Source organism: Danio rerio, chromosome 5 (genome assembly GCF_049306965.1).
Source record: "Danio rerio strain Tuebingen ecotype United States chromosome 5, GRCz12tu, whole genome shotgun sequence".
Lineage (NCBI taxonomy): Eukaryota > Metazoa > Chordata > Actinopteri > Cypriniformes > Danionidae > Danio > Danio rerio.
Window position 1 is genome coordinate 57188132 of NC_133180.1, and position 24025 is coordinate 57212156.

Below are 24025 nucleotides of genomic sequence, written 5' to 3' on the forward strand. Positions count from 1 at the left end.
TTTTTTAGGTACATTAGCACTTTTTTCGAAGACTACGTAAATTATTGTATTTTACATTGTTGTATTTTGCTCTGTTTGTTATATAATGTTATGTTTAATGTTATGCGCAAACCAAAACAAACTGAAATGTTGCTCAGGAATCATTAATATGAATTCCTTGTCACACCCTTGGCTTATTCCTGCAGTTCTTGTCACCGTTCTTCCTCATCATCTACCACACACCCACCCTGAACTCTCACCTGATTACTGTTCACACACACACACACACACACACACACACTAATATAATATAATATAATTATATATATATATATATATATATATATATATATATATATATATATATATATATATATATATTAGTGCTGTCAATTGGAAAAAAAAATAACTAATTAATCAGACTTTTAAAAAAAAATTAATCGCATTTAAAAGACTGAAACTTGTAATTTCGGCTATTCGAGTGTAAAATTAATGTAAACGCAAGACAAATACTTTTTAAATTCAAAATATAATTCATTATTAGAATTTCTGTTTAACTTGTAACACATATTTCTTCATGTAAACAACATGCCCACAATAAACCATCAAGATCCTAGCTTGACAGCCATATTTATTACAGAAATTAAAACACAGGCATGTTAATGCCATTTGAATTTCAAAACAATCAATGCCAATAAAGGAAAAAAGGATTTCCATGTTGGATTCTATGTGGACTGCAAAAAAAATGCAAGTGGTGCTCGCTGCAGAGCCATTTGGGCGAGCTGAGCTCCAGCGAGGGGGAGCTTGAGCATGAGTTCCACCTTTTTTTGCACTTCTTCTACGAGTGATGTCACTGGGGGTAGGGTTAGGGGTGGGGTTGGTGTACGCATTAAAACAGCTTACAGGAGGAGGACCGAGAGCTCATGCTCCCCCTCGCTGGAGCTCAGCTCTGCTCAAATGGCTCTGCAGCGAGCACCAAAATACAGGCATTGCAGATATGGAAAATTTTAATAATAATAAAGTATTGAAAATCTGTGCATGCCCTTGAATAGGTTTACCAACTCCCATTCTATAAAAGCACAAAAGCCATATATAGGGAATAACGAGAGTTGACAAATTAAAATACGAATTTTTTTTTATTCATTATTAAAATAAAATTATAATCCACACTGGAAATGTGGGTGCATGTGTGTTTTGAGGGAGCCTAATAAATAATGAACAAAAAAACTGCTGGCTGACGCACACAGTTAATATTGATTAATAAAACAAAGATAAATTATAAAGGCAATGTGTCAGAGACCCTTAAAAAACATGTTTAACTCAACAATGAAACCTTACATGTAGCTAAAAGATTTTACATTGTCAATCAAATGAACTTAAACAATTGAAAAATGTTTAAGTTAAAACATATTTGTTTGGCCCACAACAACAAAACTACACAGTAAAATCCTCAGAGTAAAATTTACTTAGTTTTACAGTTACTTGGTCCCTCTCTAAATTGAGTAAAATTTACTCAGCAGCAGAGTTAAAGTTATGGGATAATGATGGGTTTAATTAAGTGATGATTGCTCACTGATGATAAACACCTGCTGTTAATAAGCAGAAACAAGAGAAGCAGCAGCAGCTTTGCTCATTGGTTACCTGATTGACTTTGTTTCTGTCAGATGTTCACAAAAGTCCATATGAGATTCATTGAGAAATAACTGCTTTAGTTCTTTACATTTTACACACAAAAAAAAAAAAACATTTTTTGTTTTTTTACCCTGATGTCACCATCAAGGAAAAAGTGGTTGATTTACTTGGACTCGATTTCTAATGGTAATTTTTCTTTACTTGCTATGAGAAGTTTAAAGAGAGCAAATGTGATTAAGTTGACTGATCCTGTGTTGAATCTTTCTTCATAAGAGTAACTATGCTTATTATGATTATGTTTGACTTTTCAAATTATATTTACTTGATGGTTTATCACATAAGAAACAAAATGCAGTGTTTATTAGGAGAATGGACCTCAGCTGTGGTTTAATATTTTTTTTTTAAACACACTGAGCATCTGAATCAATTTAGAGACATCCGACATCCATAATCAGCGTATCTATCTCATCAGTGGTTAGAGTTTTATTTATTTTTGGCTGCAGTGCATGGTAAGACAATCATACAACATTCATCTGTAGTTCCCAGCATGCACTGTAGGAAAAAATAAAAACATAGTTGAGAAGCATACTCTGATTCTTTGTCTTTGTGTTTTAGATGTTCAATGTGTTATATGATCTGATAAAAGTATTGGTGAGCTCCATTTTCTTAACACAGTGCTCCTTTTGTGATACGTTATTTAAATTGAATAGGTGAAAACCAATTTTACTGATTTGACCATTGACCAAACCACCAGATTCAATAATCCAGAGCGCATTTGCTCTCTTTATACAACATTTGCCATCATACACTGTTTTGCAAACAAAGAGCAACAAATATTAGGAATCGAGTCAGAGTCCAAGTAAAGCAACTACTGGGGGGTATTCCAGAAAGCTGGGTTAACTTACCATCTGCTAAACCCTAAACTCTCGGTTGATTTACCCAAAACCTGCTTACCGCGATGTTATGTTGGTTCCAAAACAGGTGATAAGAGTTAGTTACTAGTTAGTAAATCAACCTCCTGAAGATAACCGCGGGTTAATGCGCGTGCACGGCCCACACCTGAAGGCATTTTCAGTAGATCGTCGAATTCAAGAGTAACCATAGAAAGTCACAGTGAGAAAAAAAAGGGCAACGCACTTTACAGAGGTAGAGGTGGAGGTTTTAATCACAGAGATTACACATCTGCTTCAACGAAAGAAAGAAATAAATAATAAGAAATAGATAAGAAAAGAAAAAATAAATAATAAGAAAGTTTGTTAGTTCATTAAATTACACATGCCACCCTCCATTTTATTCATTGTAACGAACAATTAAACTTCTCTTTAACATCCTTTTGAGTATGTTGTGTAACCATTCATGCATTTATTTTTATTGCCATTAATTTCTTAAGGCCACAATATGTGTATTGACTAATAAGGCTTATAGAAATAGTAATCTTTCTGGAGCTAGAACTCTGTCCAAAGTCATTAAACACAGAAACATTCTCCTAAAAGGTAATATTTAATTACTGGAGCTCTGTATTTAACACTCTAGAATATTCTTTCTGTCATGCAGCTAATAGAAAGAGGCCTGTCTAACTTCTGTGGGCCACCAGTTAGAGGAGCTGCTGTGTCCTTTAATAAAGGCTCATCAGTGGTTGAGTTTTTGACTTAAACCACACAATATGTAACTGTTGTAAGTAATTGTTGTCAGGTAGTTTTAGGTTCTTTTTATGCTTTTTATTTTGCATGCAGACGAAGTTCCTTCTGCTTAAACTAACAAGCAGTGTAAGAATTTGTCTGCACTTTTCCATATTTGAATATTACTCTTGGATCACAAAATCTTTTATATATATATATATATATATATATATATATATATATATATATATATATATATATATATATATATATATATATATATTCTAAAGTAGCTTTATTAGGTCCATCTTCAAATATAAATAAAGTCACATGAGCATCACCTTAAGGTGAGAAATGTATATGGAAAATATGTTACACGTTGAAAGGTGCGTGTATAAAGCAGTGTAAAAAATCATTAATTTTATTTCAGGAAATTAAGAAATTAACTGACCAAAATATTTGATTAAACAGTTTTTTGACAAATTACATTTCTTAGCACTCTTCCATCTCTTTTGTCAGCTTGGGTCACTGAGATTTCCTCTGGGTCAGGCTGCAGGTAGGGTGTCATCGTATGAGGCAGAAAAGGGTATCTTTTGTCCTACAGGAAGTAACAATGTAGTGCCCAGTAATGATTCTATTGTATAATACAAATATAATACAAATAAACATTGTGTAAAGCAACATTTGCTTTGTTTTTTTTAACTATATTTGTATTATAAACTTGAATCATTACATCCTGATAATCAGCCATTTAGCCTCAACATATAGTGATGAGGTGGGATCATCACATATGAGCTGGTAAGTGGAAGCAGTAATGAGTTTAATAGTTGAAACACCAAAAGATTGAGGACAGAAAATTAAGTTGTGCCTGCACATTTATACTATGGACAGATTTCATATTATCAGTGTCCTTTAGTGACTGATGGAGCTTTAAAGCCGGCTGCAAATAATGCACACAAGCATTTGGAAACCCTGAAAAAAATATCATATTAAAAAATGTAGGTGTATGTGCATGAATTTATACATATGAACGACGTCCTACATCTTAAATTATAGATATATTTTCCTGCTAGATTCGACCTCACTCCGCTATGAGCTCCGTTGATCATTAACGACGCACTGTCCACTACACTATTGCTGTGCTCTGAATTAACTGTGCAATGATATGCAGTGATTTATGACCAAGTAACTGTACAAAAGCGTAAAAAACAGTTCAGTGCCAGGCATACTGTACAGGTGGTAATACTGCCACATTGTACAGTTGCCTAAAATGCCCTGACGCGAATACAAAGAGCTGCACTGAATGTTTTTTATGGTAAGCCCAGACCAGCGGTTTGTCACATTTGATTTCAAAAAGGTTTGTTAAATACATTAACATTATAAATTTGGTTATGAAAAAAATTACGCTCTTAAAACCCTCTCACAATGAAAAAACTTGTATCTGTGCGTCCACATCCATAAATATTCTCATCAAAAGAGCACGCAATGCTCAGTAAACTCTCTGAAACAGACTAACTCTGGAACATAGCAACTTACTCTCTGAACATAACCTGCTCCGGAGCAGGTTATCTTCAGAGAGTAAGTTGCTATGGCTACTTAACATACCCAGAAGATACCTCCGATTTTGGAACCAAAGCTGAGGTTATGTTCCTACTTACTCTCAAACTTACCCGGGTATGTCACATAACCTGCTTTCTGGAACAGCCCCCTGTTCTCCTAAATGGTGACAGCTTAAACACAAAGTGTTTTTTTTTATTTATTTATTTTTTTTATTGTTGTTGTAAAAAATGCCTTATTTAATTCTTAATATTATCACTCTATGTAATTTTGTAGAGCGTGGCAGGAATAAGGCCAAACAGGTTGTTAATAAGTAAAGCTGCTGTTTGTGAAGTTGCTTAATGATGCACTGCTGAGATTTTGAAAGATTTTATGCGTTTTATTTAGTTTATTTTATGTACGGCTGTGACTGAAGGTAGATGTAGTTTTGTGTTTCTCTTCTGTTTCTGCTTATTAACAGCAGGTGTTCATCATCAGTGCTCAACCATCACTTAATTATCGCCATCCTTGTCTCATTAACTTTAACTCTGCTGCTGAGTAAATTTTGCTCAATTTAGAGAGAGACCAAATGTTCTCTGAACTGAGTAAATTTTACTCATGATTTTACTGTGTTCAAGTATACACTAGTGTGTTGAAGTTCAGCTTCTTCCCTCCTTGTTCCCTGTAGTTAAAGGGTAAATACAGTATTTGTTCCCTCCTTGTTCCCTGTACTTAAAGGGTAAGTACCACATTTGAGGGTTGTAAATTTAAGGGAAGCATTGTTCCTCCTTCGTCCCCCCTTGTTCCCTGTACTTAAAGGGTAAATACCACATTTGAGGGTTGTAAATTAAAGTGAAGCATTGTTCCTCTCTTGTTCCCCCCTTGTTCCCTGTACTTAAATGTAAATACCACATTTGAGGGTTGTAAATTAAAGTGAAATGTTGTTCCTCCCTTGTTCCCTGTAGTTAAAGGGTAAATACAAAATTTGTTTCCCCCTTGTTCTTTTTAGTTTACAATGTAAAATCTTGAAGGCAGTAAAATAAATATACAAACACACAATATATTTCTTCTTTACTTTGTAACCTTTATTTTAATAAATATGCATTTTAAAACATTTCATCTTAATCAAACATTGTCTTGTCTATCATTGCCTATACTCATTTATTTTCTCTTCGGCTTTGTCCCTTTGTTAATCTGGGGTCGCCACAGTGGAATGAACCACCAACTTATCCAGCATATGTTTTACGCAGTGGATGCCCTTCCAGCTGCAACCCATCTCTGAGAAACATCCATATGCACATGTGATCATATTATCTAATTACGTTAATGCAAATGTTATTTTATTAAAAATCATATTAAAAACTCAAGGATTTTAGATGCATATGATCGTTAAACACGTCATAACAGTATTGTTAAAAGGGTCTAATTGTTAAAAATAGGTACAAACATCAGATAGAAACAAACACTTCTATGAACAAAAAAAAAAAAAAAAAACTTGTTTTATTTACCTCGCGCTGCCATCCTTGTACTGCCGTGAACAGGAAATTCTGGGAATGGACGTATGGTTGAATCGATTTGTCTTCAACAAACCGATCAGTGTGACATCAAAACATCGCGAGAACAGCAGACAGCTCCGTGTGTATTTGAATCCATCTCACGATATTGGATCACTTCAGGTACGTGCCTACTGATTCGTTGATTCAAACGAGTTGTGAATCAAGAAGCTTCAAAAGATATGAATCAAACTGCAACAGCACGCCACAAGGTTTTGCTCAGACTTTTGGGACGTTTGGAATTGCTCTGTCTCGTCACCATGTAACACATGTGAGTAAATCGTTGTTAGTAAATAAGGCCATTGTTACGATTAGAAATTGTGCATTGACCAGATTATATTTACTTTGTTTCATTTGTTTTAGCGTAACATTAACGTTAGTTCATGGCCGAATTTAAACGACCAGCAGCGAATATTTACCAATGATTACTGTCGTTTACTTAGTTTTTTTTTTGCACATCTTAGAGATGTTGCCAAAGTTCCTCTGGATTTACTTTCTTCCTGTCATTGAAGACAGACTGGATGATGATCAGGTCAGATCTCTGTGGCTGTTGTCATACTCACTGTGCAGACTATTTTCTCCCTGTATACGTTAATTACAGCTAAGTTTATGACAAAAATAATGTTTGGAAATGTAAATTGATATATCAAACTGGCATGCTACAGAAAATATCAATAAATGCCACCCCCCCCACTACTAACGTTAGGCTAAAGCAGGTCACACACCAGAAGCGTTGCTCGGCGGCGCGCCACGCATTTTAGAATTCTGAACATAGGTTTCTGTCAGGGCACACACACCGGCGCCGCAAGTCGGCGGCACCCAGCCACGACTCAGGACAAAGTTCATATTTCAGCCGCACCACAGAGCGCCATCTCATTAGTTTCATGTTAAATATCATGCGAATGTGCGCGTCTGGTGTGTGATACTTTAAACTGTCATGTGCGCGGTGTGTCGTGGCGCCGAGCGGCGCTTCTGGTGTGCAACCTGCTTAAGACTTCAGCACAGTAGCCTACTGTGCTTTAATTATTATGACTATAAATTATCACAATTTCCCATATGATCTGATGATAATAGATTTGTTTGATAGTACTGTATTGTGTCTATATGGTATCTGTAAATGTTTAGTGTGGGAAATTGTTGGACAACCACCACACACACATTAAACAGCAAAATAAACATGTCTATAGCTTACTAAAAGCCTTTATGTCTGTTTATATATTTTATATAAATGCAGAGCAGCAAGACCCATGGGATTTCATCAGCCACTCACCATCAGAGTCCTCAGTGGAAGCTGAGAAGAAGAGCAGAAGAGGAAGCCAAGCAAGAGATGCCATAAAAAAGGGGGAAGGAAATAATGTGTTATTTTGCTGTTTGAGTATAGGGAGGCCAGCACGGTGGCGCAGTAGGTATCACAAGACACATCTATTTTTAATGCGCTGCTCACGCTCAATTAAAGTGACAGTGCATTGATAATGACCAAAACACATTGAATGACAGTAAAAAGTAGCAATTATACCCAATAAATGCGTTAATAAAGTCAAATGTTTTATATATAGTCATTCAAATGAACTTAAAACGATTAAAAACGGCAACAAACATTTATTTAGGCCCGAACTACAAAACCAAATGTAAAACAATTTAGTATCAGTTTTGCTTAAGTTGCACACTAGTGTTGTAGGAGAGGGGAAATAGAATATTTACGGGATTTGTAGTCCATAGCGAAGTGTATTGTGGGTAGTGTAGTTTGACACGCATGCTGGGTTATGTGAGCTCGCTGTGTTCTGTGCAGCTGAGCAGAGCAAGAAAGTTTTCTTTGTTTCGGCTTTTGAAAGTTTCGGCTTTGTTTTCTGTTCACTTGAATTATTCCTACCGGGAGCTGTTTGCACTGTGAATCTGACAACACGAAAATAAGTAAAAGAATGGCATGCATTGGTTACTTTTGTCTGTCTCATCCTCTGCACGAGCATGAATTAACGAGCTGTTATTCTGCCGCTGGACATCATTGAAGCAGAGAAAGTAACACTAGTTTGATCATGTATAAATATCATTATAAGTATATTGTATAAATATTATTATAACTAGGTCTACAGCAACCTGATAATCAAAAAACAAATGACATGATATCACAGGCGATTGTCCTCTGACTGTAGACACTTCTCATATAGCTTGAGAAGCATACAGTACTATTTGATTATAAAATTGTAAAATAAACATTTGCAGGTTAAAGAAACAGCATAGGAGGGGCCTTGGTGCAGATGAAAAGTTTAAAAAGTGTATTTGTATATAGAGAGACATGGGTAACTAGATAGAATAGACAGAGATAGGTTGATCTCTGCAGCAGCTGCCGAAGAGCTGCGCGCTGCATACGCAGCTGGTGTGAAAGGCAAACGCCTGCGTTCTGCTACTGCTCGACATACGCGCTGCTCACGCTCTGCTCATGTGCCGCTGACGCTTGCGGTGTGAAACAGGCGTTATAACTACAAATACAATCATTATACTTATGCAGTACATACAGAAAAGTACACTGTTATTTCACTGTACTCACGCGGTACTTTGCGGTTTGTAAAAGAAAGCGTTACCACCTCAATAAGTAGTTTTACCTATGGACTGTATGCTGCACCCTTAATGGTATCTCAATTGCGAATAGAGAAGTTATTTTAAGTCATTTAGCTGATGATACAACCCTCTTTTTGAAAAATAGTGACCAAATTCCAACTGCGATTAAAATAATTAACAATTTTTCCTGTGCATCTGGTCTGTACTAAAATATTAATAAATGTGGACTGATGGCTGTTAAAGAAAGTGATGTTAATAATATATGTAACATTTCTATAAAAACTAGGGTAACATACTAGGAATTATTATTGTTAAAGACCAATTGAGAAGATGTTCGCTTAATTTTAACCTATTAATTGATAAAACAAAAAAAAGGTTACATTTTTTTGCTTCAGAGAGACCTCTCTCTTAAGGGGAGAGCTCTCCTTACAAAGGCTGAAGGTATAGCCAGACTTACAAATGCCTCTTTAGTGTTATATCTCTATACCCACAGTAATAAAGATATAGATAAAATGCTATTTGATTTTCTATGGAAAAGTCAAACTCATTACATTAAAAAGACTTTAATTATGAATTCATATGAGAATGGTGACCTTAATTTCCTAGACTTCACCACTATGAACCACACCTTTAAGGTTAATTGGATTAAACACCATTTAAAAAAAAAAAAAACAATTCTATTTGGAATTTTATCCCCCATGAGGTCTTTTCAAATATTGGTGGTCATAATTTTATTTTGATGTGTAATTACAATATATACAAAATCCCAGTTAAATTATCTGCCTTCCACAGACAAGTGCTCCTATCATGGTCGTTAATATATAAGCATAATTTCTCCCCACATCACTATTTCATTTGGAATAATAGACACATTTTATACAATTGCAAATATCTTTTTTTTTTTTTAAATAATAGGTTTAAAAACAAAATTAATCTAGTTAGTCAGTTAAAGAAGGTATACTCTTCCCTTACAATGAATTCCTCTCTTATTACAAAATCTCAATTACCAACAAGAGTTTTTAACTGTTATTAATTCAATTCAAGTTCAATTTCTTCAGGGGTTCATATGTAATTTAGAGGGATTAATCAAGTCCATGCTTCAGAAGCATTTTCTTTTGATATCACCAAATCTATGTGAGCAAAACCTGTTTTACTATATATACCAAGCGTAATAATAAGGCTATCCATACTATTTTCCAAAGAGAACTTATTATTGTACCTTATATTCAATTTTATTGGATGTCTTTATTAAAGGGACAACTGATTTGGTGGAAAAAAAAAGTGTGGCTGTTACCAAAAAAATTAGAAATGCACCGATATGGATTTTGTGGCCGATACCGATAACCCATAATTCTTCAGACTTGGCGGCCGATAGCCGATATATATAGGCCAATAATTATAAATAATTCAAAATGTTATATACACAGCAAACTTTATAAAAGCTAAAACTCCACTCTTTTGAACTGAATAGCCTATACTCAAAGCAAAAAAGCTATGATTTCAAAATTGCAAGGTGATTTTAAAGACCTATAATCACCATTTCACAAAAATCAGCATGCAAAAAATACATTATTTCATTTTCTTCATTGCAAATTAACATGCAAATTGACTGTTGCATAAAATTAAAAAGGTTAAATAACAAAATGGGATTTAATCAAGCGAGTAAAATATATTTTGAACAAAATGAAAATGAAAGAGCTAAGCACTAAAAACCAGCTCAAATGCTCTTGAATAAAACGGGTTACAGTGATGTACATGTGTACAAATATGTCCGAAAAATCCTTTTTTAGAGGTGTTTTGACAGCTCTGAGAAACCGTACAAGTAACACTGAATGTATTATTTTAGAAAATGCTACAAAAATTCATCATATTTGGTGTTTTTGATTATTTTGAACATGCAGCATTAACGTTTCTGTGTTCGTTCTTGCTGTCAATCATGGGAAAAATGAGCGATGAAAAGTTTATGATAAACCGCTAAGGGCGCAGATTTGCCCTCGGATTTTGATACAAACCTGATCATTGAGCTCAGATGACTTTATAAAAGAAATACCATGTTAGAAATAAAATTAAAGAAATATCTTAAAACTTCTCCACAGATTTTATTCTGCAAAACATTATTTACAAAAATTTAAAAGTGTGATTGAAATAAATTGTATTTTTTGTAATCAATATGAGGAGACTGCATTACACTTATTTTGGCCTTGCGCATACTCAGGCAACTTATGGAGTGAGGTGCAAAAATTTATTAATAACAAATTACAGTGTTCTAAACCTCTATCATTGTTGTTGGAAAATGTACTTTTTGGCATTTCTATGTACCCTTTTCAAGAGAAAATAAATTTTTATTTAATTAATTTAATTGTTTTGCTAACAAAATTTTACATTCACAAATGTGAATTTACCAATAAGAAACGTTCGAGGTTACAGAAGTAACCCTTCCTTCCCCGAGGAGGGGAATGGAAGTGCTATACAGTGGATTTGATCTTTGGGAAAATCCACGTATGGGAGGATTCGGTTCAGAAGCCGCTTGTCTGAAAGAGTATTGAACGGGCCAATGAATTGGCAGCGTAAGCTTGTGCAGGTGTGCTGCATTGCCAATTATCCCAGCATATAAGCACACCTGGAGCGAGTAAACGCCATCATTTTAAGTTAAAGAGACTTTCAAACAGCTAAGGGACAGTCATTATGGCGACGGAGTATAGCACTTCCGTTCCCCTCCTCGGGAACGAAGGGTTACTTCTGTAACCTTGAATATTCCCATTTGGTTGGGGAACTTCTGTGCTATACAGTGGATTTGATCTTTGGGAAAATCCACGTATGGGAAAACTATGGAAAGCGCCATAATGACTGCACCTTACCAACGCCCCCGAGTAGGGGATAGTCAAGCAAGCGTGACGCACCCACATCATGGGAGGTGTGGTCCTCCAACGTGTCCCTGGCCCTAATTTATCCTACCTCAACAGAAGTCTTACGGATTTAGATATATTGTTTGGGAAGTCGTGAGCATCTAGCTGGGGGCCACGGAGGAATCTGCAGGGCTCACCTGACGGGGAACTTTACTAACAGATAAAAAGGCACACGTATCTCCGTGTTAGGAAGAATGACGCAGCAAGCGTGTTTCAACACCCTACCGAGTTGTTTCCTCAATCACCAAAGGGTTACCTAATACCCTTGAGGAAACCGGCTCCACTCGCTGATTGTAAAACCTTGCAAATGTGTTGGGTGTCGCCCAGCCCGCAGCTCTACAGATGTCTGTTAGAGAGGCACCCCGTACACGCGCCCAAGAGTATGCAACGTTTCGAGTAGCGTGTGCACGCACTCCCGGGGTACACGGCTGACCTCGACTCGAATAAGCGAGTGAAATAGCATCCACAATCCAGTGGAATAATGTTTATTTCGATACGGCACTACCCTGCTGTTGACCGCCATAACAGACAAAGAGCTGCTCAGATGACCTAAAATTCTGAGTACGGTCCACATAAATGCGCAGAGCACGAACTGGACAAAGTAAAGAAAGGGCCTCCTCCAGGGGCAGCGCTTGCAGGTTCACTACCTGATCTCTGAAGTGGGTGGTAGGAACCTTGGGCACATAACCCGGGCGGGGTCTCAGGATGACGTAAGAGTAATCCGGCCCAAATTCCAGGCACGAGTCACTGAGCGAAAATGCCTCCAGGTCCCCGACCCTCTTGATGGAGGCCAACGCGACCGGCTGAGCTGTCTTCAGGGACAGAAATCGGTAACGCTTTCTTTTACAACCCGCAAAGTACCGCGTAAGTACAGTGAAATTACAGTGTACTTTTCTGTACGTACTGTGTAAGTATAATGAACGTATGTGTAGGTATAAGGGAACAAACCGTAATGTTTGGGTAATAAGGGGGTAACAACCAGATGTTCATCACGAAAATTACCGCGTAAGTACAGTGAAATAACGGTGTACTTTTCTGTACGTATAGTGTAAGTATAAATAACGTTTACGTAGGTATAAGGGAACAAACTGTAAAGCTTGGGTAATAAGGGGGTAACAACCAGATATTCAGCATGAAAGGTACCGCGTAAGTACAGTGAAATAACGTTGTACTTATCTTTAAATTGCAAAAGAACAAACCATGTTTGCATAATAGGGGAGTAACAATTAGATATTCATCACGCAAAGAAGTATATTAAGTTCACAATGTACTTTTCTTCAAGTATTGTATACATATAAAGAATTATGCAAGGATGGTGACAACCTATTGCTATCTGCAAATGTACTGTACATGCACCTGCGTGAGTACATTAGTACTCTTATTCAGTGCTTGGGTTTTATATGGGGTGTTTAATGAATAAAAGATTTACAGCCTGTGAAATTATGAACCCTTATTGTATACTGTATGTATTTTAAATCTGCAATTCAATATAAAATATATTTTCATACACTACTTACCTTATGTTTACTCGTCGATCTCACCAAAGCCATCAATATCTCCATAAGTCACTATCAACAAATAACTTTGCATGACATAGGCCTAAAGTCAGGGTTCAATGTAGATTAAAACAGGCTCACATCTTTACTGTTGTTGCACAGGGGGGCTAACCGTTGCATTTCAGTAAATGTATAGCTGATGCTTTATAGAAAAATGTAGCAATTTGGTCTTCAATCAATAAAAACTGTTGCTGTAGTTTACTCTGTTCTTAGTGTTCACGTATACACTAGTGTGTTAAAGTTCACCTTCTCCCCTCTTTGTTCCCTGTAGTTAAAGGGTAAATACAGTATTTGTTCCCTCCTTGTTCCCTGTACTTACAGGGTAAATACCACATTTGAGGGTTGTAAATTAAAGTGAAGCATTGTTCCTCTCTTGTTACCCCCTTGTTCCCTGTACTTACAGGGTAAATACCACATTTGAGGGTTGTAAATTAAAGTGAAGCATTGTTCCTCTCTTGTTACCCCCTTGTTCCCTGTACTTACAGGGTAAATACCACATTTGAGGGTTGTAAATTAAAGTGAAGCATTGTTCCTCCCTTGTTACCTGTAATTAAAGGGTAAATACAACATTTGTTCCCCCCTTGTTCCCTTTAGTTTACAATGTAAAATCTTGAAGGCAGTAAAATAATATACAAACACACAATATATTTCTTCTTTACTTCGTAACTTTTATTTTAATAAATAAGCATTTTAAAACACTTCATATTAATCAAACATTGTCTTGTCTATCATTGCCTATACTCATTCATTTTCTCTTCGGCTTTGTCCTTTTGTTAATCTGGGGTCGCCACAGTGGAATGAACCACCATTTTATCCAGCATATGTTTTACGCAGTGGATGCCCTTCCAGCTGCAACCCATCTCTGGGAAACATCCATACACACCCATTCACACGCATTCACTACGAACAATTTAGTCTACCCAATTCACCTGTACCGTATGTCTTTGGACTGTGAGGGAAACCGGAGCACCTGGAGGAAACCCACGCGAACGCAGGGAGAACTCCACGCAGAAACGCCAACTGACCCAGCCGAGGCTCGAACCAGCAACCTTCTTGATGTGAGGAAACAGCACTACCTACTGTGCCACTGTGTTGCCACCCAGCTGCAACCCATCACTGGGAAACATCCATACACACTCATTCACACACATACACTACGGACAATTTTAGCTTACCCAATGTCACCACATATTTTTGGACTTGTGGGAGCACCCGGAGGAAACCCACGCTAACATGGGGAGAACATGCAAACTCCACACAGAAATGCCAACTGACCCAGCCGAGGCTCGAACCAGTGACCTTCTTGCTGTGAGGCGATTGTGCTAGCCACTGCGCCTGCCTATACTCAAACAGCAAAATAACACATTATTTCCTTCCCCCTTTTTTTTCTGGCATCTCTTGCTTGGCTTCCTCTTCTGCTCTTCTCAGCTTCCACTGAGGACTCTGATGGTGAGTGGCTGATGAAATCCCATGGGTCTTGCTGCTCTGCATTTATATAAAATATATGAACAGACATAAAGGCTTTTAGTAAGCTATAGACATGTTTATTTTGCTGTTTAATGTGTGTGTGGTGGTTGTCCAACAATTTCACATGCTAAATATTTACAGATACCATATAGAAACTATACATTACTATCAAACAAAAGTACTATCATCAGATCATATGGGAGATTGTGATCATTTATAGTGATAATAATTAAAGCGCAAAGGGGAAAGGCTTAAATATATGTGCAGGCATTACAGACTTAGAAGTAAATATTATTTGCAGTTCAGTGTACATATTTAAATTCTGTGTTACTCATTAAATGGTAAGTAAATGTAACGTTTGGGTGAACTACCCCTAAGGTTAGTTTTTGATTAAGTACATGTCTTAACCCATCATTAGTCCTAAATAAAGTGAAAGATATCATAATATGGTTGATGTACTGTTATGGTCCCTTTTTACATTTCAGCGCAGTGAATGGGAAAGTACAACACATTTTTTTTTTACAATCTTCTTTGCTCAAATTAAATGAAAACTTTATGATGGTGTTGTCTTGACAATTAGAAAAAGAAAAAAAATTGCGTGAAACTGATAAGAACAGAAAATAACATCTAATTTACTCTAATTTACTCATGTCCATAGACACTGTTTGAAACACCTCGCACATGTAATCATATTATATAATACATACGTAAATACAAACAAATGTTATTTCTTAAAAAATATTATATAAAAAACTCAAGGATTTTAGATGCTGATGATCGTTAAACGCGTCATAACAGTATTGTGGAAAGGGTGTATTGTTAAAAATAGGTACAAACATCAGATAGAAACAAAAACCTAAACAAACACTTCTATGTACATAACGTCATAAAAATACTTGTTTTATGTACCTCGCGCTGCCGTCCTTGTACTGCCGTGAACAGGAAATTCTGGGAATGGAGGACGGAGAGTTGAATCGATTCGTCTTCAACAAACCGATCAGTGTGACATCAAAACATCGCGAGAACAACAGACAGCTCCGTGTGCATTTGAATCCATCTCGCGATATTGTATCACTTCAGGTACGCGCCTACTGATTCGTTGATTCAAACGAGTTGTGAATCAAGAAGCCTCTAAAGATCCGAATCAAACTGCAGCAGCACGCCACGAGGTTTTGCTCAGACCTTTGGTACGTTTGGAATTGCTCCGTCTCGTCACCATGTAACACATGTGAGTAAATCGTTGTTAGTAAATAACACGACTGTTACGATTAGAAATTGTGCATTAACCTGATTATATTTATTTTGTTTCATTTGTTTTTGCGTAAAATTAACGCTAGTTCATGGCCGAATCTAAACGGCCAGCAGCGAATATTTACCAATGTTTACTGTCGTTTACTTTGCACATCTTAGAGATGTTGCCAAAGTTCCTCTGGATTTAGTTTTTTCATGTCATTCCAGACAGACTGGATAATGATCCGGTCAGATCTCTGTGGCTGCTGTCATACTCGCTGTGCAGACTATTTTCTCCCTGTATACGTTAATTACAGCAAAGTAAATGACAAAAATAATGTTTGGAAATGTAAATAGATATATCAAACTGGCATGCTACAGAAAATATCAAACACCCCCCCACCCCCCCCCCCCCCCTAATTACTAGTAACGTTTGCCTAGGACTTTAGCACAGTAGCCTACTATTTAAGCCTTTTCCCCTCTGCGCTTTAATTATTATCACTATAAATGATCACAATCTCCCATATGATCTGATGATAGTACTTTTGTTTGATAGTAATGTATAGTTTCTATATGGTATCTGTAAATATTTAGCATGTGAAATTGTTGGACAACCACCACACACACATTAAACAGCAAAATAAACATGTCTATAGCTTACTAAAAGCCTTTATGTCTGTTCATATATTTTATATAAATGCAGAGCAAGACCCATGGGATTTCATCAGCCACTCACCATCAGAGTCCTCAGTGGAAGCTGAGAAGAGCAGAAGAGGAAGCCAAGCAAGAGATGCCAGAAAAAAAAGGGGGAAGGAAATAATGTGTTATTTTGCTGTTTGAGTATAGGCAGGCGCAGTGGCTAGCACAATCGCCTCACAGCAAGAAGGTCACTGGTTCGAGCCTCGGCTGGGTCAGTTGGCATTTCTGTGTGGAGTTTGCATGTTCTCCCCATGTTAGCGTGGGTTTCCTCCGGGTGCTCCCACAAGTCCAAAAATATGTGGTGACATTGGGTAAGCTAAAATTGTCCGTAGTGTATGTGTGTGAATGAGTGTGTATGGATGTTTCCCAGTGATGGGTTGCAGCTGGGTGGCAACACAGTGGCACAGTAGGTAGTGCTGTTTCCTCACATCAAGAAGGTTGCTGGTTCGAGCCTCGGCTGGGTCAGTTGGCGTTTCTGCGTGGAGTTCTCCCTGCGTTCGCGTGGGTTTCCTCCAGGTGCTCCGGTTTCCCTCACAGTCCAAAGACATACGGTACAGGTGAATTGGGTAGACTAAATTGTTCGTAGTGAATGCGTGTGAATGGGTGTGTATGGATGTTTCCCAGAGATGGGTTGCAGCTGGAAGGGCATCCACTGCGTAAAACATATGCTGGATAAGATGGTGGTTCATTCCACTGTGGCGACCCCAGATTAACAAAAGGACAAAGCCGAAGAGAAAATGAATGAGTATAGGCAATGATAGACAAGACAATGTTTGATTAATATGAAGTGTTTTAAAATGCTTATTTATTAAAATAAAAGTTACGAAGTAAAGAAGAAATATATTGTGTGTTTGTATATTTATTTTACTGCCTTCAAGATTTTACATTGTAAACTAAAGGGAACAAGGGGGGAACAAATGTTGTATTTACCCTTTAATTACAGGTAACAAGGGAGGAACAATGCTTCACTTTAATTTACAACCCTCAATTGTGGTATTTACCCTGTAAGTACAGGGAACAAGGGGGTAACAAGAGAGGAACAATGCTTCACTTTAATTTACAACCCTCAAATGTGGTATTTACCCTGTAAGTACAGGGAACAAGGAGGGAACAAGAGAGGAACAATGCTTCACTTTAATTTACAACCCTCAAATGTGGTATTTACCCTGTAAGTACAGGGAACAAGGAGGGAACAAGAGAGGAACAATGCTTCACTTTAATTTACAACCCTCAAATGTGGTATTTACCCTGTAAGTACAGGGAACAAGGGAGGAACAATGCTTCACTTTAATTTACAACCCTCAAATGTGGTATTTACCCTGTAAGTACAGGGAGCAAGGGAGGAACAGTGCTTCACTTTAATTTACAACCCTCAAATGTGGTATTTACCCTGTAAGTACAGGGAACAAGGAGGGAACATATACTGTATTTACCCTTTAACTACAGGGAACAAAGAGGGAAGAAGGTGAACTTTAACACACTAGTGTATACGTGAACACTAAGAACAGAGTAAACTACAGCAACAGTTTTTATTGATTGAAGACCAAATTGCTACATTTTTCTATAAAGCATCAGCTATACATTTACTGAAATGCAACGGTTAGCCCCCTGTGCAACAACAGTAAAGATGTGAGCCTGTTTTAATCTACATTGAACCCTGACTTTAGGCCTATATCATGCAAAGTTATTTGTTGATAGTGACTTATGGAGATATTGATGGCTTTGGTGAGATCGACGAGTAAACATAAGGTAAGTAGTGTATGAAAATATATTTTATATTGAATTGCAGATTTAAAATACATACAGTATACAATAAGGGTTCATAATTTCACAGGCTGTAAATCTTTTATTCATTAAACACCCCATATAAAACCCAAGCACTGAATAAGAGTACTAATGTACTCACGCAGGTGCATGTACAGTACATTTGCAGATAGCAATAGGTTGTCGCCATCCTTGCATAATTCTTCATATGTATACAATACTTGAAGAAAAGTACATCGTAAACGTAATATACTTACGCGGTTCTTTGCGTGATAAATATCTTATTGTTACTCCTCTATTATGCAAACATTATGGTTTGTTCTTTTGCAATTTAAAGAAAAGTACAACGTTATTTCACTGTACTTCCGCGGTACTTTTCATGCTGAATATCTGGTTGTTACCCCCTTATTACCCAAGCTTTACAGTTTGTTCCCTTATACCTACGTAAACGTTATTTATACTTACACTATACGTACAGAAAAGTACACCGTTATTTCACTGTACTTACGCGGTAATTTTCGTGATGAACATCTGGTTGTTACCCCCTTATTACCCAAGCATTACGGTTTGTTCCCTTATACCTACACATACGTTCATTATACTTACACAGTACATACAGAAAAGTACACTGTAATTTCACTGTACTTACGCGGTACTTTGCGGGTTGTAAAAGAAAGCGTTACCCAGAAATCTTAGAGATACTGAATCGAGTGGCTCAAGGGGATCTGCTCGCAAACTCATGAGAACGAGGGCGAGATGCCAAGAGGGCATGAGAGGGAGACGAGATGGATTAATTCCTCTAGCACCCCTAAGGAACCGGATGATGAGGTTATGGTTTCCCACAGTGCCGCCAGCTACCGCGTTATGATAAGAGGAGATGGCGGCCACGTAAACCTTGAGAGTGGAGGGCGACAGCCTGCTGTCCAACTTTTCTTGAAGGAAAGAGAGCACAACACTGATCTGGCAGTTTCGGGGGTCTTCTCTGCGAGAGACGCACCATTCAGTGAATAGACTCCACTTCAGGGCGTAGGCGCGCCTCGTGGAGTGTGCTCTAGCCTGAGTGATGGTATTAATCACCGCAGTCGATAGGTTACCTAAGTCTTCCTCGCGTCTAAGGACCACACTTGGAGGTTCCAAAGATCGGGGCGAGGGTGCCAGATGGTGCCCTGTCCCTGAGAGAGTAGGTCCTCTCTCAAAGGGATCCGCCAGGGGAGGGCCGTCGCGAGGAGTGAGAGCTCTGATATCCAGGTCCGGTTGGGCCAAAGGGGCGCAACTTAGCAGAACCTGTTCCTCGTCCTCCCTGACCTTGCACAGTAACTGCGCGAGGCCAGTGCATCCGTGCTGAGAGAGCCTTCGGTCAGGGAAAAAACAACTGGCAATGAGCGTTCTCGGGGGAAGCAAACAGATCGATCTGGGCCTCCCCGAATCGCACCCATATCAGCTGAACAGACTCGGGGTGGATTCTCCATTCTCCATGCTGCACGATTGAGCGTGCCTGGAACGTGAATGGCGAGCAGGCGATTTTAGCCGCGGGTGACTCCAGAGGAGCAGACGGCGGGTGAGCTGAGACATGCGGCGAGAGCGCATACCCCCCATGCAGTTGATATACATCGCCGCCGACGTACTGTCCATTCTGACCAGCACGTGTTGCCACTCCAGCACCAGTAAAAAGCGGTGGAGAGCGAGGAACACTGCCAACAGCTCTAGGCGATTGATATGCCAATGCAACTGGGCACCCTTCGCTGCATGCCTGCGACACACGGCCCCCCAACCCGTGTTGGAAGCATCCGTTGAAACAACAACATGGCTGGACGCCTGTTCTAGAGGTTCACCGGCCTGTAGGAACGAGGGGTCGTTCCAAGGGCTGAGGGCGCGGCAACACAGCGCAGTAACAGAGACCCGTTGTGTGCCCGCGTGCCATGGGCGTCTTAGGACCCGATCGTGAAGCCAGTGCTGAAGTGGTCTCATAAGGAGCAATCCGAGCGGCGTGACGGCGGCTGCGGATGCCATATGCCCCAGGAGCCTCTGAAAGAACTTCAGTGGAACCACTAGTTTGCTGTCGAGCTCTCTCGGACAGTTCAGCAACAGGCGAGCGCGTTCCTCGGAGAGTTGCGCTACCATGGTGATCGAGTCCAGCTCCATCCCGAGAAAAGAGATCCTCTGCACGGGGGTGAGTTTGCAATTTTCTCGGTTGACCTGAAGCCTTAGTAGGCGGAGAAGAAGGATTGGTCGTGACCCACCGCTCTTTTTGGGAACGATGAAGTATGGGCTAAAAAACCCACTCTCCATCTCGGCTGGAGGAGCTGGCTTGATTGCACCCTTCGCCAGGAGGGCAGCAATCTCCTCTCGCAAGACAGGGGCGGACAGGGGGTTGACCCTGGTGAAATACACGCCCGTGAAATTGGGGGGCCGCTTCGCGAACTGAATCGCGTAACCGAGTCTGATTGTGCATATGAGCCACCGCGAGGGGCTGGCCCGCACTAACCAGGCAGGCAGAGCCCTCGCTAATGGAGTCATCGCTACAATCTCTGACGTACCAGCGGTGGGGCAGCGCGTAGTGGGTGTGCTGATCCGAGAAGCGCGAGGGTCCCATGGAAGAGCTGGAGGAGAGCGATTCGCTCTGGCTCCGCACCCTGACTCCGGAGAGGGGGCTGGAGGGTTGAGGGAAAGGAGACCGTCCCCCCAGCGCTCGTGAGTTCCCTCTTCTCCAGATGGCCTGTCCCAGGGACGTTGCTGGACTTAGCAGCATTCTGGGCAGGGGGGGCTGCCTGCTTCCGAGGTGCTCGACGCACTCGCTTCGCCAGAGGTGTGTGCGGGGACGGTGCAGCTCTCGTAGGCGGGCGCCTTCGGCGAGGAGCAGGAACGAATGGCACGGCGGGCGGAGCGGGCTTACGGACCGCCAATAAGACATCACTCATCAGACTGCTCTCTCACCGCCTCGAATTCCTGGGTGAATTCACAGACGGTGTCGCCGAACATGCCTGCTTGGGATATGGGGAAAGTCAAGAAAGCAAACTTTGTCGACTTTGCGCATATCAGCTGGGGGTGGCGCTCCTGGATCACTAGTGTGGACATTGTCCTCCCCAACGCACACGCAGCGGACTTAGTGGTCCGAAGAGCTTAGTCGGCGGCGGTGCGAAGCTCATAAGCCTGGGTTGGACCCACCCTCATGCAGCTCGGCCAGCGCCTGCGCTCGGTAGCGCTGGTAGGTGGCTATCGCATGCAAGGCGGAAGCAGCCTGGCCCGCAGCCTTGTAAGCTCTAGCTCCGAGGGAGGCAGATAACTTACAGGCTTTGGATGGGAGACAAGGCGGACCCCGCCAAGAAGAGGCGCCGCGTGGATTGACCGCCATCGCGCACTCAACCTGAGGAATCGCCACATACCCTCTGGCTGTTCCACTGTCAAGAGTGGTGAGGGTGGAGGGACACGCAGCACGAGCAGAAAAAAGTGCCCTTCAAGACTGCGTGAGCCTACTGTGCACCTCCAACCCACGGCCAAAGCAGCCCTGGAAAGCATGGCTAACATGTCCATTTCAGGATCTGTTTTGACAGCACTCACCTGCCCGGAGGGGGTGAGCAGGTCTGGATCATCATCGGACAATGAAAGCCCACCCTCCGATGCCGCGGTGGACGTCTGGTCTCCAGTGTCATCGAGCGTAAGGGCTACCATCTGTTAGACGGATTGCTTCCCCCGCCCGAAGCTTGGGTGTAGCGCTTGGAGGAGCGAGAGGTCCGGGGGGCCCGTGGGGGATGGATTATCTCTCGCTGAAACCCTCAGATCTGCCCGAGTGCCCGCTGCAGAGCAGGGGACAACTGGGGTGGCTCGCCCTTTTGCAAAGGATCTTTACTGCGCAACAGTCATGGCATCGCAATGACGACATGAACTGCCCGCGAGCAGCGCATTAACATGCTGGACCCCCCAGGCATGCAATGCAGTGCCCGTGCCCATCATCAGAGGACAGGAAACCACCGCATCCAGAAACGCACAGGACGTGAAATTCTGCTATTCAAAAAGGACGTGCTGCACTACTGTGTTGCTCTTTCTGTATAGTTTACAACTTTATACGCACCGCTCTGGAGGACCGGACCCAAAGAACGCCAGGCAAGGGAGAAACCCAGCTCGACCGTCTGCCGCTGCGTGTACACACTCTGGACCGGGAGAATGCTCTCGTTTGCTCAGAATCGCTGGATCACAGCAGGAGGAACCTTCATCGACTCGATCAGAAAGTCTCTGAAGCGAAAAGGATGCCGTTTGCTCGCTCCAGGTGTGCTTATATGCTGGGATAATTGGCAATGCAGCACACCTGCGCAAGCTTACGCCGGCCAATTAATTGGCCCATTCAATAGTCTTTCAGACAAGCGGCTTCTGAACCGAATCCTCCCATACGTGGATTTTCCCAAAGATCAAATGCACTGTATAGCACTGAAGTTCCCCAACCGAAGGGGAACCCTATTTTAAGGTGTTGATGACTGAATTATGCTTATATATTAGTAGTATCTTAGTAGAGACTGTCTAAATAAGAAAGCCCTACGCACTTAAAAACTTTGTGAACACTATAATGTATTTATTTGATTATTACATATGTACATTTTGTATATTTGTATTTGATTTATGCTTACCCCCTGGCCTGTATGTTTTTGTACTGTTAAAATGTTATATATAAAAAAATAAAAATAAAATAGTGGCTCAAACTCGTTTATTTTAAGGCAGGAACGTTGGTAAGCATTAACATGTGATTTTTGTGTTAACATGCAATTTACGTGGTAACACGTTTTTGTTTTTTTTAAACTAGTCTCATTTTTTAAAGCGCTATCATTTACTTATTTCTCCAACCTGCTCATTTTAATATGTATAATGTAATTTCACTTACATCACAATAAATGTTTTGCGATCAATGATCTGTAGCAGATATTTAGAATTATGAAAGTCCAGACATCTTCTGTAATGTTATGTGTAATGGCCTGGAACATAACAATGTTTGTTATTCAGCTGCTGAGATTTCTGTGAAATATGTGTCCAGAGAAATCAGTATGAGCTTTATTTGACAAGTGTGCACAATCACACAAAAAATGTTTTTTTTTTTTTTTCAGAAGCACAAGACACATACAGTACATACATACAAATTAACACAAGAATACAGAATAACATTGAAATAAATGGATATAAAGTAAACAATAAAACATTTCGGTAACAAAATCATAAACAGTAAAGGTTGTGTATATTTATGACCATAAAAAAAACAGGTAGCAACTGATCTAAAAATAAATATCTATAGAGATAAAGATGTGCAAAGATCTAGAGGTTGGGCAGGTGCAAAGAAATAATCCTCTCCGCTGTCTTGACAATCCTCTGCAGTCTTTTTATGTCTGATTTGGTGGCTGATCCGAACCAGACAGTAATTAAAATTTTGTCATATGAAGTGGCTGCAGATTTTACATTCTCTTACTGTATATAACGTGATAAATTACTAAGCACATGAATGATTTAATGCAAAGTAGCCTATCTTGGTGAGGTTTATGTTGTAAATA

The 24025-nt window shown here is 39.9% G+C and overlaps 1 protein-coding gene and 1 long non-coding RNA gene across 2 annotated transcripts; one reads left to right on the forward strand and one right to left on the reverse strand.

The window, feature by feature from the left end:
- Nucleotides 1-383: 383 nt before the first annotated feature.
- On the forward strand, nt 384-17451 carry LOC141385609 (uncharacterized). The gene is made up of 2 exons (XR_012406367.1): nt 384-2705; nt 4806-17451. It is a non-coding gene; the product is annotated as an uncharacterized lncRNA (long non-coding RNA).
- A 1809-nt stretch (nt 17452-19260) lies between these two features.
- Nucleotides 19261-23156, reverse strand: LOC141385611 (uncharacterized). Its single transcript, XM_073951448.1, has 3 exons — nt 22884-23156; nt 22164-22570; nt 19261-21949 (listed from the first exon to the last, which is right to left on the reverse strand). The coding sequence occupies exon 3, from the start codon at nt 21012-21014 to the stop codon at nt 19935-19937; it is 1080 nt and encodes a 359-aa protein (XP_073807549.1). The 5' UTR covers nt 21015-21949; nt 22164-22570; nt 22884-23156; the 3' UTR covers nt 19261-19934.
- Nucleotides 23157-24025: the final 869 nt, after the last annotated feature.

Bases quoted from the DNA above. Each gene is read 5' to 3' on its own strand.
- LOC141385611 (XM_073951448.1), bottom strand. From the start codon at position 21,014: ATGACTCCATTAGCGAGGGCTCTGCCTGCCTGGTTAGTGCGGGCCAGC.